Source organism: Mchenga conophoros, linkage group LG23 (genome assembly GCF_057382185.1).
Source record: "Mchenga conophoros isolate Kocher_MC1m ecotype Shallow Benthic linkage group LG23, M_conophoros_male_GT1.1, whole genome shotgun sequence".
In the NCBI taxonomy this organism is placed as follows: Eukaryota; Metazoa; Chordata; class Actinopteri; order Cichliformes; family Cichlidae; genus Mchenga; species Mchenga conophoros.
The window spans coordinates 12,161,999-12,175,875 of NC_140547.1; the positions used below are offsets into that span (position 1 = coordinate 12,161,999).

Here is a 13,877-nt window from a genome sequence, read left to right on the forward strand (position 1 = left end):
ATCTTGGAGCGAGGACACTGTTGACTGCTGGTCCTCAGAGCGCCTGACTCAGCCTGTCTCTCTCTTACATATATATATATATATATTTACATATATAAATATATATAGTTGAGAACTGTCCTGTAAATAACAGTAATGTAGCAATAAATGTGCCATTTTAATAACAGATTATACCTTTTCCAATGTCTGGCTTTTGAATATTGTATACATTTAAAAAAAAAAAAAAAAAAAAGGAAAATAAAGGAAACCATTGTAATAAAGGGTTAAATTAATTTGTCCATATTTTCTATTGCCAATATTCGGACAGGGTAAAAACTCACTCGAGCGCCATCAGAATGCAACAAAGGCGCCACGTTAAAGAGCAGATGTGAGCCGTTACTGGAGCTCTGAAGCCAACATGTTTAAACAGCCCTCTTTTGTAAACGCAGGTCTTTAAAATGGTGGCCTGAAACGACCCTGCACTGCTGCACGCAACCGCGGATGTGGTAGTTATTTTTAAACAGGCAGAAGAAGAGACAGCCCGGGGTCCTTCGCGACAAGAGCAACTACGAGAAGGTCACAATGGTTCAGAAAATATTAAATAAAATCATCGGAGCCAAGTACATAGGTATTGCGAGGACGTGGTAAGTTAAGAGGTGGAGCGGGTTTACGGGGGGTTGGTCCTGCTTTTTTTTCTTTTTCCTTTGTGTGTCCTGCGTCACCCCTTTTAGCCTAGCTGGCTAGCTGTTTGTTACCATAGAGATGCTTTTTTTTTTTTTTTTTTTTTTTTTTTTTTAATGGCGAACTAAATGGCTGAGTGTTACAGCTGGGTTGGTTTACAGCTCAGTTAGTGATATGGGAGTCAAGGTTTATGTCTGTTATGCTATGATACATCCAGATCTTCCCAGTAAGAACAGAACCGCTCATACTGGCCTGATGGAAAATAGTGTACATGAGAATTATTATTATTATTATATTTTGTTATTTTTGCATCAAATGTAAGGATTTCCCAGTTTTTCATACTCTTAATTAAACCGGAATGTTTACAGTTACTGCTCGTTAACCATTTACAACATTAATATTATCCAGTTTGGATAACTAATAACAGGAAATCCTCACTCATTGTTTAGTAAAACTAGAGTCAAACTGATGTTTGTGTACCTGTATTAGAGGTAAAAGACTGATTATAGGCCATTAAGAGATTGTGTTTTCCAAAATATTGTTAGAAATGGTGTAACACAAGGTTTGGCCAGCAGGGCGGCGCCGCCTCCGTTGTTTCCAGCGTGCTTAGAGCTGCCTGCAGCACCTGCAGCAGAATGGCATTAGTAAGCTGCCAGCCCCCATCATTTTGCCTATTTGATATAATCTTAGTATATTGTATTTTTATTCATATATAAAACTTGGGAATGTTTTACTCCCTAACAAACTGTATCGCTCCAAATCATTAACACCTCTTTTTTTCTGTTAGTAAATCATTCCCTTTTATTCAGACAGGAGTTCCTCTTTCTTTGTCAGTGTGTGAGGTAGTCAGACTCGAACATCATGGAAGGTGGTAGAGAAGCAGACTCAGCAGACATTTTGAGTTTCCAGAGGTGAGCAATTTATTTATAGTGAACTCCATCCTACGTGAAACTTAACAAAACTTCCCCCCAAAGTAACCCAATTAACAAAACTCAAAAGTACATGGATTTCGTAACACAGCTCACCTCTCCTTCATCATCTGAGTCTGGCAGAGACTGACTATATATAGGGCCATCAATTTCCCTTCATTTAGTCCAGCCAGTACCACTCACTTGAGCTGAGTGATCTAAAACTCTACATAGTTGACTAAAAATGACAAAAAAAACTCCTCACACTTCTAATTAGCACCTTTACACAACTAAACGGCTCTATTTAGGGAAAAAAAAGATTCAGCAAATCCCTTCAGACCTTGAAACAAACAAAAGGAAGCATTTCTATGGTAAAAGAAACCCCTCCTTTTGGTTCAACCTGCTGATGTCATGAGTGGCATCATCAGCACTTTAAAATAAGGAAATGCTAGGTGGGCCTTTCCCCACACCTGACCTACATGAAGACTGAAAAGAAAGGACAAAGTAAGTATGAACAAATGACTTAACCTGTAACATAATAAAACATAAAGAAACATGTAACTGAGTATTTGCCTTAATTTGCAGAATGTGTGTTTTGCCAGCAACAGAATGCTTACACAAACAAACCCGGGATAGTTAGTGCAGCAATGTTACTTTGACAAATAGCAAATAAATACAGAGACAGAATAATGTGCAAAAAAAGTCAGCACATCTGGGACAATTGCTCATCCACTTTGTCACACTGTGCATATCTTTTTGCAAGCAAATTTATTTTTATGGTCATCCAAATAAAAAATAAATAAATAATGATATATATATATAATAGTATCTATAAAAACGGCATCCAGTACAAAATAAATAACAGACTATTACTACCATGTCGTATGGTGACTGAGGGGTGTAATCTAAGCTGGCATTGAGGGTGTGGTTACATTTCTGTCTTATTCAGGAGTCCTGTTTTCTTCCTTCCAGGGTCCCAAACATGGTTGCCTGGGGAACAGTGGGCGGCGTGGCACTCATTCACTTCACAGATTGGCGATTAATCCTAGACTATGTGCCGTACGTTAGAGGGAAGTTCAAGACAGACGAGTAAACTCTTAACATGTGAGTGTGTTACAGGTGTATAAAGGCTGTGCAGATCATTCTGCTCTTCTTTTCCTGTTCACTGAAGTAATATGCAAGAATAAAGGCTCCATGCTTCTGTATGATTAATTTTTGAAAATGATTTAGTTTTTCTTTTTTTATTATTATGAATTATGTGGCAATGTTTGGGTGTACTACAGATATTGTAGATAATATCTTTGATATCCATTCTGTCATTTTTGTACATGTGTTACTGGTTAAAACAGACCCTATTTAATAGTTGCAGACCTTTGGAACCCTCGCCCTATCCCAACCTCTTTATCATGTCAGAAATCCTTCACTTGTTGCATCAGGCAGAAGGTTTCCTAAGAGAAAAACAGGAGTTAGCCATTCAGCCTGACGTGTTCATGTACACTTTTCTAATAAACGGGCCGTGTGTCTGCCTGCAGGACCACAACGTTGGGATGGGCACTTGGGTGGATTGCTTTCACACCTTGAGCTTTTGTGGGATGCCCTGTCTCAACAGTCAGTCACTGAGGGCTTGTTAGGAGTTTGGACTTCAAGATGCACTCTCTTTATAAACTGCTGTTTTTGATTCAGTGTTATTAAATGTGAATAAATGTAATTTACTCCCAGTATGTCTCCTTGTTCTCTAAATGTACAACTATTAAAATGCTTTGTTCAAACTTGTATGGTGAGAAATTTTCGTTTATTTACTTGCATTAAAATCAACTGGATGTTTTTATTTATTTATTTTATTTCATTTAGTAGCTGTCACAGCATGCTTTTCTCGTGCTGTAAAAATAATTTAAAATTGCATATTAATTCAGCCTAACGAGCCCAGCAGCTCAACCAGAAGAGGCCAGTTTGAGCCAGACATTATGCTCTTTTTATCAGGCAGACTGCGAAATTTGCGTGGATAATGTCTTTCATTTCTAACATCGAAGGGGGAGGGGACTGAAAGAAGAGAGGGGAGAAGGGATTTAACATAGCGAGAGGGAGAAAACCAGATAGTGTCTTCAAGATGGATAAAAACGAGTAAGTACACGTAAAGGACAATAAAACCGCGAGCTGTGGGTGTAATTATGACTAGCGTTTGATGCGTTATTCGGAATATGTTCGGAAACTATGTTTGCCATCGATCAGGCAAATCCCACCGTCTAGTCTCCTCGCATTCTGCAAACATCCATGCACCGGCTTGAAGCCAGGCTGTCCGCGTCCCTGGAGCCTCGCAGCATGCTTTAATATCTCTGAGATTCACAGATAATACGGTTTAAGCACGGAGGCAGGACTGCGTCGACACGGTGCTGTTTCGGCGCAGATTTTTAGCCGTGCAAAGTAGAAATAATGTTTCTTTTTCCTGCATTGTTCTTATAGAAACTAAGCGTGACGTGTAGTTGAAATGCTGTGCGGTACATCGGTGACATCTACTTTGTTCATTGATAAAAGCCGGCTCCGAGCCTGAATGACAACGGTCGGCATTGTCGTGGTGAAACGGCTCTCCACTTTCACGCAGTTCACACAGAAACCTGCGCATTTTGGTGAAGAAACCACAAATAAATGTGTTTATTTTGCGTATTTTGCTGGATTTAATTATTTAGCACCGGTCGTGGTTGTTGTCAGCGCCGCTTCGTGCTTATTGTTTACGGTCTATTTGTAGCTGCAGCCTAATTTATGTTTCCCATAGATTAACGTTGCTCTGGTGTTATGACACTGACGTCAAGCTACGGGGACGTAGAACGCACAACTTCCTGTAAGATCTGTCAAAATAAAAGCGTATACAGGGTCGCTTCAGTTCAAGAATTTGTAGGATTTAGCTGCATAACCCAAACTCTGGTATAACTAAGCACAGCAAGGGGGAGGCAGTCATACTATACTCAATCATAATATTATAATTATATATTTAATCGCATAACTGCATTCACATATTTGATAAAACATTGTTTTAATTCAACATGAACAATCACTCAAAAACTGAAAAACGCTAAGTAGATCTCAATTTATTTATTTATTATTAAACCTTACATTTCAAAGTCAAGAATTTAACTACTCAAATGCATTCAAATAACAATTTTCAGTATTAGCTGTTTTTAATAGAATCAATAGAATATCTTTATTTGTCATTGTCCGGGTGTACGAGAATGTTTGGATCATCTCCCTGAGTAATGCATGCAATTAAGACACATCAATTTCTATAAAGTCTTGATTTATAAAACTAAAAAAAATGAATGTGAATATTTAAATTAGAGGAAAAAGAACAAGAATAAATTAAAACACATGAACGTATCCGTTTTACGGTCTTTGGTGATATCACACACAAGTTTTGGGTTTAAACGTGTGTAAGTTTGTTCTGTTTATATTCAAATATGAATATGAAAATATTCATGTAATAAATAGTTTGAAAAGACTCATTATTCAACTGTTACTCAAATATTTAAGGAAATCTTTAAGATTAAGTGGTTTGTCACCCAAGTTTCAGATTTTAACATTAAAATTTTGAGAGACAACCGAGTATAAAACATTAGGAAAATTAATGTGAATGTGAGAGCCCAAACTTAATACCAGTTCAGATAATTGAACTTCATATGTTCAGCTAAGATATTACAGACAGGCAAAATACAACCTGAAGGCAACTCACTTTGCTATTTAAATGAAATCAATGGTGCCAGCTTTATAGCCTGCACAACAAATCCAAGCATAAACAGCTTATCTGAAACCATATCATGAACCATTATGAATAATAACCATAAACACACAGAACACTCATTTGTAAATAAGCCTGTGAGTTAAAGACAGCCTGGTGAGCTGATGATGACTTCCATTGAAACAAGTATGGTGGTAATCCAGTGTCCTCCTCAGTCATGCCGCCACATTTGATGCAGATGCTCTAAGTTATTATTGAACAAGTATTTAACACAGGCTGGTTGTTACTACAATAAATTGAAATTGTTTAATATTTTCATTACCAAATCATAAGACTTAATTTACTTACAGCAGTAAAAATTTTACCTATTTGGATGGAAGGTTACTATAAGGCTATTATAGTTAATGAAATCTAACTAAAATAACAAAAAATCCCTCTGGCAGCTAACTTTACTAGAAATAAATGTGTAAAACTAAATACAAATAAAAAATGAGTATAATAACTCTTGCGTGTACTGCCATGTAACTACGTTACAATGCATGTTTTAACACTGACCTCTTCAGGGGTCAGTATAGAGCACGGTTACTTAACATTGTGGACCACATGGATCTCACTTTGATCTTAAGTGGGCTGGACCGGTGAAACTGCCCTTTTCGTCAGTGTAAATAAATGTAACCACTTATTGGAGAAATATGATAATGTAAGAAAAAGAAACGTCTCAGTTTATCCACGTGTTACTTTGTTAAACGTGTTAATCTTTTAGCGTGACTGTGTAAAATTAATGTGTAAAATTACAGGCAGCTCATTAGCCAGAATGTCCTGCAATAACAAAACAGAAAGTTACTATAATTCACAGAAAATGTCCTTTTTTGGACTGATTGTTAAAAAAAGGAAATTTTATGTTTTGAATTATTTATCTATCACTTAATTGCTTGTAGTATGTATGGCCTCAAGGAGTGCTTCATCAGCAAAAAAAAACCAAACTGCAAATCTTGCATAAAAAAACTTTCAAAAGTCCAAAGATTTATGTCTTCCTGCACATTTTCCAAAGCCGTCAAGTGGGCCGGATTGGAGTCTTTGCTGGGCTGAATCTGGCCCCCGGGCCTTACATTTGACCCTCCAGGTTTAGGAGGATTATTTTCCCCTTTTTAAACATCAGTAATATCTTCCTTTCCTCCGGTCGCTTGCTCTACTTTACCCAAGAATCAGCTCACGCTTCGATAAGGACGTGCTTTTCTACCGAAATCCGAACGCACTAGCTTCCTGTTTGTGTCGCGACGCTTTGACGTATCTGTCCTGTTTTCCTTGCGGATGTAGCCCTCGTGCCCCGGAGAGACAGTCAGGTAGTGATGTGGCTGAGGTCCGCGGCGGAGCGATCTGCGCTACGACAAAGAGCCGAGATGTTCGCGCAGAGATCTACTCCAGAGGACGCGCGTAGTAACATGGTCGAAACAAAAGCGTGAGACGCCATAGGCCTGCCGTCCCAACAACATTATATACAAATATACATCGGCACATTTCCTAAAAGCCACTGTGGTCATCTGGAGTAAGTTTGAGTGGATTTAGAGATTACTCGCGTGGGAAATGGAGAAGAAAAGGTGGGATTGCACTGCTCTCCCCAAAGGCTGGAAAATGGAAGAAGTGACCAGAAAGTCCGGTTTGTCAGCTGGAAAGAGCGATGTCTATTATTTTAGGTACTGCACGAGCTAAGGGCTTGTAACAAAAACAAAACTTAGAAGTTGCACGAGACACCGAGTGTGCGGACGGAAGCGGGGCAGGAGTGTGTTCGGTGTCGATGTAAAGTTTGGGAATGGGAGGGAAGGAGGGGGGCTCTGTTTGCTGCACGACAACAACAAGGCCAGCCGGGCCAAGTCCTCAACAACTGTTGGGACTGCAAGGAGTGTGTGCAGGCTAGCAGCAGCTCCTCATACCTGACAAGGTGTTGAGATAAATAAAGATCCGTGTAATCTCCGCTAATGACCTTTTATTTCCCAGTGAAGTGAATCAACAAACCTCAGATTTGTTCTCATTTAGCAGAGGAGAAGAGCAAGATGAGGAACAGAGGCAAGAGAGGGGGGAGGCGGGTCGGTTGTATAGTTTGTGGTAGGCTAAATGTACAATCCTACTGGTGTTCACTGTGGTGTGTGATGTTAGATGCATTTGCATGAGTTACTCTAGCACGTATCCACCCACAGTTGTTCCTTTGTTTGGTCATCTCTCAGGCTCAAGATGATGCTGTTGCTGCTCCCAGCAGCAGAGCTCTAATGTTTCCACCCTGAAACATTTGACTAGTTTTAGTTTTGCCATGTTCACATTGTGATCACTGATGGAGGAGGGTGGGGTGTAGTTACACATGTTCAGTATATATTTTCATATGTGCCCATTTTTCCTGAGACGTGTGCAGCTTGTTGGTAGGTGACAGAGCCAAGGTGGAGTCTGCATCCATTTCACAAAGTGCTCATCCGCTCATTTGGATGTCTCCTGCTTCTCTTTGTTGCTGTTGACTTGTTGCATGTTGTCGTCTGTGTGTTACACTTTTCTGTGTCGTCTCTGTTTGTTTTTTGTCTTTCGTGTTTTCAGTCTCGGTGTGACCTTTGTTTTTGCTGAGAGGCAGTGCTAACCTTTTTTTTTTTTTTTTCTTCCCCCGCCTCATCTCTGCGTCTTCCTCGTTAGTCCATCTGGGAAGAAGTTTCGGAGCAAGCCTCAGCTGGCCCGTTACCTTGGTAACCAGATGGACCTCAGCTCTTTTGATTTCCGCACGGGGAAGATGCTGATGAGCAAGCTGAACAAGAATCGCCAGAGACTGCGATACGATAACAACAGCCAGAACAAGGTGACACAGTTGGCCTCGTGAAAATCAGCCGCTTGACCTCAGTGCTAAAGCGGGCTCCAGATTTGTGTTCTATTTACTGTCTGCCCTTTTATCTGCATGCCAGAATCCCGAGTGTGAAGTCTGTGATCTAAGTGGAGGAAGGACGCATGCAGCCACTGCTTTGTAAAGTTAATCTCTTTTGCGGATTATATGTTGCTCGTCTCGATAAACAGATTGGATCAGTAGCTCTAAATGGTAAATGGTAAATGGCCTGTATTTATATAGCGCTTTACTAGTCCCTAAGGACCCCAAAGCGCTTTACATATCCAGTCATCCACCCATTCACACACACATTCACACACTGGTGATGGCAAGCTACATTGTAGCCACAGCCACCCTGGGGCGCACTGACAGAGGCGAGGCTGCCGGACACTGGCGCCACCGGGCCCTCTGACCACCACCAGTAGGCAACGGGTGAAGTGTCTTGCCCAAGGACACAACGACCGAGACTGTCCAAGCCGGGGCTCGAACCGGCAACCTTCCGATTACAAGGCGAACGCCCAACTCTTGAGCCACGATCGCCCAGTGTACAAGCACTAAGGAGTGTACAAGCAAGATTAACAGTGTAGCTGTGTAGACTGAGCTTAAAGCAAGACTCAGAGATGTTTCTGTTAACCTGCATCGATCACTGTGGTAACAGGTTAGCTGTGCGGCCCACACTTTCTGTGGGTCGCACAGCTAACCGCTCCAGATAAGGTGATGGCGAGGAGTTTCTCGAAATATTCTCCTGACAGTTCGGTCTGGAGTGATGCAGAATGAATGCATTATGATCAAACCTGCGGAAAAGTCACATTTTAGTAATGTACCCAACAAAACTGTGCAGTTAGAGTGGACAAACTGTTCAATGATGGTGAGATTACATGATTACATTTTTATGATCTGAGCTAGAGTCTGACGTCCACTGCTCGCAACACAGCTCAGGAAACTGATTAGTGCTTCTTTGGTGGATACAACATGTAAGATTAAATCAGAAATGAGGGATGTGCTGAGTGCAGATACAGATCGGAGAGAATGAGATGAAACATAGTTTGTGGTACAAGTTCAAATTTAATTACAGCTCAGAGAGTAAAATGGTGTTTGCAGGCAAGTCATTCAAGCTATGGGCGACCGTGACGAGCTACATGCGATCACAACCATCAGTTGGAGGTTTTTGGTTCAGCACGCTCTTCTTCATGACTGATTTCCCCCAGCGACCGTTTGCCATCACCAAGCAGCGGCTGACCGGTCTCTGAGCCTATGAAGCAGAGGCTTTAGCTCTCTAGTTGAATGAGACGGATCCTGTTTCTCTTGTCCTTCTCATCCTCTCTTGATATTTTTGTTAAGGGTAAACCTGACCTGAACACATCACTCCCAGTCAGACAGACGGCCTCCATCTTTAAGCAGCCCGTTACCAAGGTTACCAACCATCCCAACAACAAAGTGAAGACGGACCCTCAGAAAGCCGTTGACCAGCCCAGACAGGTGAATAAACTGTTACTGTGACAATAAGCCAGAGAAATCAGGAGGCCTGTAATCTGATACTGTAATTTAAAGGATCAGATAATGAAGAGTGTGTGTAGCTAGGAAACTGGACAGACCAGTATTGCTTGAATACTGGTGGATTGGGGGGGGGGTTACTGCATTCGTAGGAACAATGTATTTCTGTTGAGAACTGCCTGCAGCTGAAACATTCTTCCTTATTTTGTTCACAGTTATTCTGGGAGAAGAAACTCAGTGGTCTGAATGCTTATGACATTGCAGAGGAGCTGGTGAAAACAATGGAACTGCCTAAAGGCCTGCAAGGTAAAACTTCATCAGCCTCACCAAGCACTTTATGTCCTAAAATGACATTTTGGTATTTCCTCTAAGAGCAGTTTTCGACTGAGCTCAGTAACTGCTAAACTTTGATAAAATATAAATAAACATGGGTGTAGTTAACAGTTTCTGGAAAGTGTTTGGTAACCACATGCTGGTCCCACAGGTGTCGGTCCAGGTTGCACAGATAAAACTCTCCTGTCGGCGATTGCCAGCGCTCTGCACACGAGCGCTGCTCCAATCACCGGGCAGCTGTCCGCCGCTGTGGAGAAGAACCCGGGAGTCTGGCTCAACACTGCGCAGCCACTGTGCAAGGCCTTCATAGTCACTGATGAAGACATCCGGTGGGTTTCTTAAAACAGTCTACACGTGTTTTGGGTTTTCAGAAAAAAAATCTACTCATGTTTACCTGAGCCTGTGATTTTCAGTTCCAGGAAGTAAGACCTCCAGTAGTGGAGTAAAATTGAACTGAATTCAATTTTATTTATACAGCACCAAATGGCAACAACTGTCGCCTCAAAGCACTTTGTATTGTAAGGTAGACCCTACAATAATATATACAGAGAAAACCCAATAATCATATGACCCCCTATGAGCAAGCAGTTTGGTAACAGTGGGAAGGAAAAACTCCCTTTTAACAGGAAGAAACCTCCGGCAGAAAAAGGCTCAGGGAGGGGCGGAGCCATCTGCTGCGACCAGTTGGGGTGAGAGAAGGAAGACGGGATTAAAAAACATGCTGTGGAAGAGAGACAGAGATTAATAAAAAGTATGATTCAGTGCAGAGAGGTCTATTAACACATAGTGAGTGAAGAAGAAACACTCAATGCATCATGGGAATCCCCCAGCAGCCTATGCCTACAGCAACATAACTAAGGGAGGATTCAGCGTCACCTGATCCAGCCCTAACTATATGCTTTAGCAAAAAGGAAAGTTTGAAGCCTGTCTGTTTCCTGAATCCAAACTGGAAGCTGGTTCCATAGAAGAGGGAACTGAAAACTGAAGGCTGTTTCCCATTGTACTTTTAAATACTCTAGGAACAACAAGTAAGCCTGCAGTGCGAGAGCGAAGTGCTCTAATGCTGTGATATGGTACTATAAGGTCATTAAGCTAAAGAGAGATGCAACAGGTATCGATTCTTTCTATCCCAAATTTAAATGCATTAGAAAAATGGGGCTATTTGCCAAATGCAAAGTAAGCTTGCCTTTTTTCTGTTATCTCTGATTAGCCCAATTCCAGTATTCTTCTGGTCAGTGTTCCTCAACCCATAGCAAGTGACCAGTGATCTCTGTAAAGACACCATCTGCTCTTTGTTGGTTTAATGGCTGTTATGGCCAGATGTAACTGCCAACTGTAACAGCTTCCTGTTGTGTTTACGTGTAGGAAGCAGGAGGAGCTGGTGTACAGCGTGAGGAAGCGGCTGGAAGAGGCACTCATGGCCGATATGTTGGCCCACGTCGAGGAGGCTGCCAATGAAGGAGAGGCTTTAAAGGAAGAGGGCAATGGCAGTGAAGACATGGAGAGTGTATAGCACAGGTTGGTGGAAACACTGAAATGACAGTTTACTCAAAGATTAGATTTATGTGTTTAAACTCTGTATCACTGTTTATCTGTCCAGGCTTATTTTGTCCAATTGTGTGAATATTGGTTGTAGATAGATACATCACACTTCTCTTTTATAATAAAGGTAGATAACACTAATCTGCAGAATGAAAATAGTTCCTGGATGAATCCGGTCACAACAACTTTTTTGAGTCGTGACATATGCGGTGTACTTTGTGCACCAGACATTTAGTGCTAAGTAGACACAACACTGTTCAAGATGGGGAAGAGAGACGGATCCCCGGGAGGGTCACATCAGGGCAGGTATCCGGTGTAAAAAATCAATCAAATATATCAAATATACGCATTAATGGGGGTGACCCCTGGATGAATAAGTGAGCGCCTGGAAAAAAGCTTGAATTCAGTTACCAGTCTTAGTTGATTTAGTGGATAATGTGAGGAATTTGTATTCATTATTGGATTAGTTCCTACAGTTTGTGTACTCTGCATGTCTGTGTCTGTCATGGCTGACCACAGTAAAGTGTTGAGCTCAAATCTGCTGCACACACCTGGTAGTTAAGCAGATAACGGTCAGATCATGCTGTCACCATAAACAAACCATTCTGGAATTCATTTGGATCAGAGACCCTCCAAAGGGTCCATGCCTGGTTGCTTCGGTTCTCACCGGAGTGTTTGCATCTTTACAAAAAAATAAAAGAGGTTTGATTTAAACGGACACAAGTGTGGAAATGTGTTAGCGCCAGCATCTCCAGAACAGGGCAGCTTGCAACAGGACATTCTAGCTCACAGTGTGTCAGCAATAAGTTGAAATCACGTCTGCTTAATATTAATTTTATGTCTTTTTAAGGTTATCGGGGGGGCTCGCCGCAACAGTCCCAGTTTCTATTTTAGCCCATTGGGAAAATTAATTACTCACCGCTGTTCTAGGTGGATGAGCAGCATTAAAGCCAGAGGTGGGAAAAACGTGTATAAATGTAATATACTGGGGTTACCTGTCTCTTTTATAGGCCTGTAAGATAAATGTGGGGGAGAAAATCCACAAAAAACGACTGGAACAAAAGCTTTGACGCGTTCTGCAGTTTGTTTTTTTTGTTGCAAACCCAGAACCGTTTCTCAGTGATGATCCAAATCATTCCTGTTCTGTAACTTAGTGCAGTCATTACACTACACTGTATAAAATATCACCTGTGCAGTAAATCGATTTGCTAATATTTTTTTCTTTTGTAGGTTTTTGCAAAGTCCAGATGGAGTCGCTCCACGCCTACATCTACGACCATGAACAGTAGGATTCCCCATTCCAGTCCAGCTCTGAAGAACCTAAACCTAAGCCCGACTTATTCCAGTACGACCTAAAGAGCCCTTTTCCCTTCGCCTGACCCCAGAAACAAGTCTCAAATGCATCCGTTCATCAATAACTCCACTGGATGGACTCCTCGGCCGTATTTTAGAGCCCACGTGATTGTTATTGAGGAAATGAAAATAAATAAATAAATAAATGAAATCAAATGAACTTTCGAATACTAAAATAATAACTTATCTAAATCGTGGCAAATTCAGTGTTCGGTGATAAGTGTGTTTTCTACTAAAAAGCTTTGAATGAGTATGTATTTTTTGTGACAATCACGTCAAATCTGAACAAAACTCGATTTGTTCCGGGCAGATTGGAAGTGAATGTTTTTGTACGTTTGCCATCTCTCTTTCTTGAATTTGTACGATACACTCCTGACGCAGCACACGCACAGCTCGTCCTTACGGTTTAGTTTGTGTCCGTTGGAACGGGCAGAGTCCAGTTTTTGTTGTCATTTTGAGAAAACATCTGCGCCAGCTGCATTGTGCTGAGTCCCGTTCAGTATTGACCAAAGAGGAGGCAGTCGTTCTGAAAGGCGTTTTAGGTTTTTGGCTTTGAGGTGAAAAGAGCGCACGACGGGACTGTGGGCGAGAAATGATGCGAGACCTCTTTCCGTTGTACACTTATTACTGTTTTAACTCTCATCATCGTTATAGGTGCTTACTGATGTTGTGAGACGCTGCTTATTCAAAGCTTTGTTACGATCACGGCTTCAGTTCGTGTATTTTCTTTTTAAAAATAATTCTAATGTGTCAGTGTTACCACACAATACGCTGCCTCCTCTGAAACACACGCACAGAATTGGGTAGAAAGCAAATTAGCTGAATTTTAGACTCACTGTCTTTTCATTGTATCACGCGAGCGGTAATATTTTGTATTTTTTAATCCCCAGTGAATAATGCGTCCCGCTGAAATCATGAAATTCCCTATAAAACATCAGCAGGCTGTTTGCTGAGATGAATTTGATTGTATTGCTTATTAAAATGAGTCAGTATGTCACAAAATGTG

General features: G+C 41.2%; 2 protein-coding genes across 6 annotated transcripts; both read left to right on the plus strand.

The window, feature by feature from the left end:
• The first annotated feature begins 447 nt into the window (after window positions 1-447).
• On the plus strand, window positions 448-3,341 carry LOC146546796 (cytochrome b-c1 complex subunit 10-like). The gene is made up of 3 exons (XM_085266528.1): window positions 448-623; window positions 2,541-2,672; window positions 3,101-3,341. The coding sequence occupies exons 1-2, from the start codon at window positions 562-564 to the stop codon at window positions 2,659-2,661; spliced, it is 183 nt and encodes a 60-aa protein (XP_085122654.1). The 5' UTR covers window positions 448-561; the 3' UTR covers window positions 2,662-2,672; window positions 3,101-3,341.
• A 196-nt stretch (window positions 3,342-3,537) lies between these two features.
• On the plus strand, window positions 3,538-13,873 carry mbd3b (methyl-CpG binding domain protein 3b). 5 transcript variants are annotated; one of them, XM_085264524.1, is made up of 8 exons: window positions 3,538-3,689; window positions 7,330-7,398; window positions 7,969-8,128; window positions 9,491-9,628; window positions 9,859-9,949; window positions 10,128-10,305; window positions 11,342-11,494; window positions 12,749-13,873. In XM_085264524.1, exons 1-7 carry the CDS (start codon window positions 3,676-3,678, stop codon window positions 11,487-11,489), a joined length of 798 nt encoding a protein of 265 aa, XP_085120650.1. In that variant the 5' UTR covers window positions 3,538-3,675; the 3' UTR covers window positions 11,490-11,494; window positions 12,749-13,873. The 5 variants fall into 5 exon arrangements, with proteins under 5 accessions (XP_085120650.1, XP_085120651.1, XP_085120652.1 ...); XM_085264525.1 differs by having other exon boundaries at window positions 7,333-7,398; XM_085264521.1 differs by lacking the exon at window positions 3,538-3,689 and adding an exon at window positions 5,121-6,989.
• Window positions 13,874-13,877: the final 4 nt, after the last annotated feature.

Bases quoted from the DNA above. Each gene is read 5' to 3' on its own strand.
- LOC146546796 (XM_085266528.1), top strand. From the start codon at position 562: ATGGTTCAGAAAATATTAAATAAAATCATCGGAGCCAAGTACATAGGT. The intron at 624-2,540 runs GTAAGTTAAGAG...TCTTCCTTCCAG, and splicing joins ATAGGTATTGCGAGGACGTG to GGTCCCAAACATGGTTGCCT.
- mbd3b (XM_085264521.1), top strand. From the start codon at position 6,880: ATGGAGAAGAAAAGGTGGGATTGCACTGCTCTCCCCAAAGGCTGGAAA. The intron at 6,990-7,329 runs GTACTGCACGAG...GTTCTCATTTAG, and splicing joins AGCGATGTCTATTATTTTAG to CAGAGGAGAAGAGCAAGATG. The intron at 10,306-11,341 runs GTGGGTTTCTTA...GTTTACGTGTAG, and splicing joins GTCACTGATGAAGACATCCG to GAAGCAGGAGGAGCTGGTGT.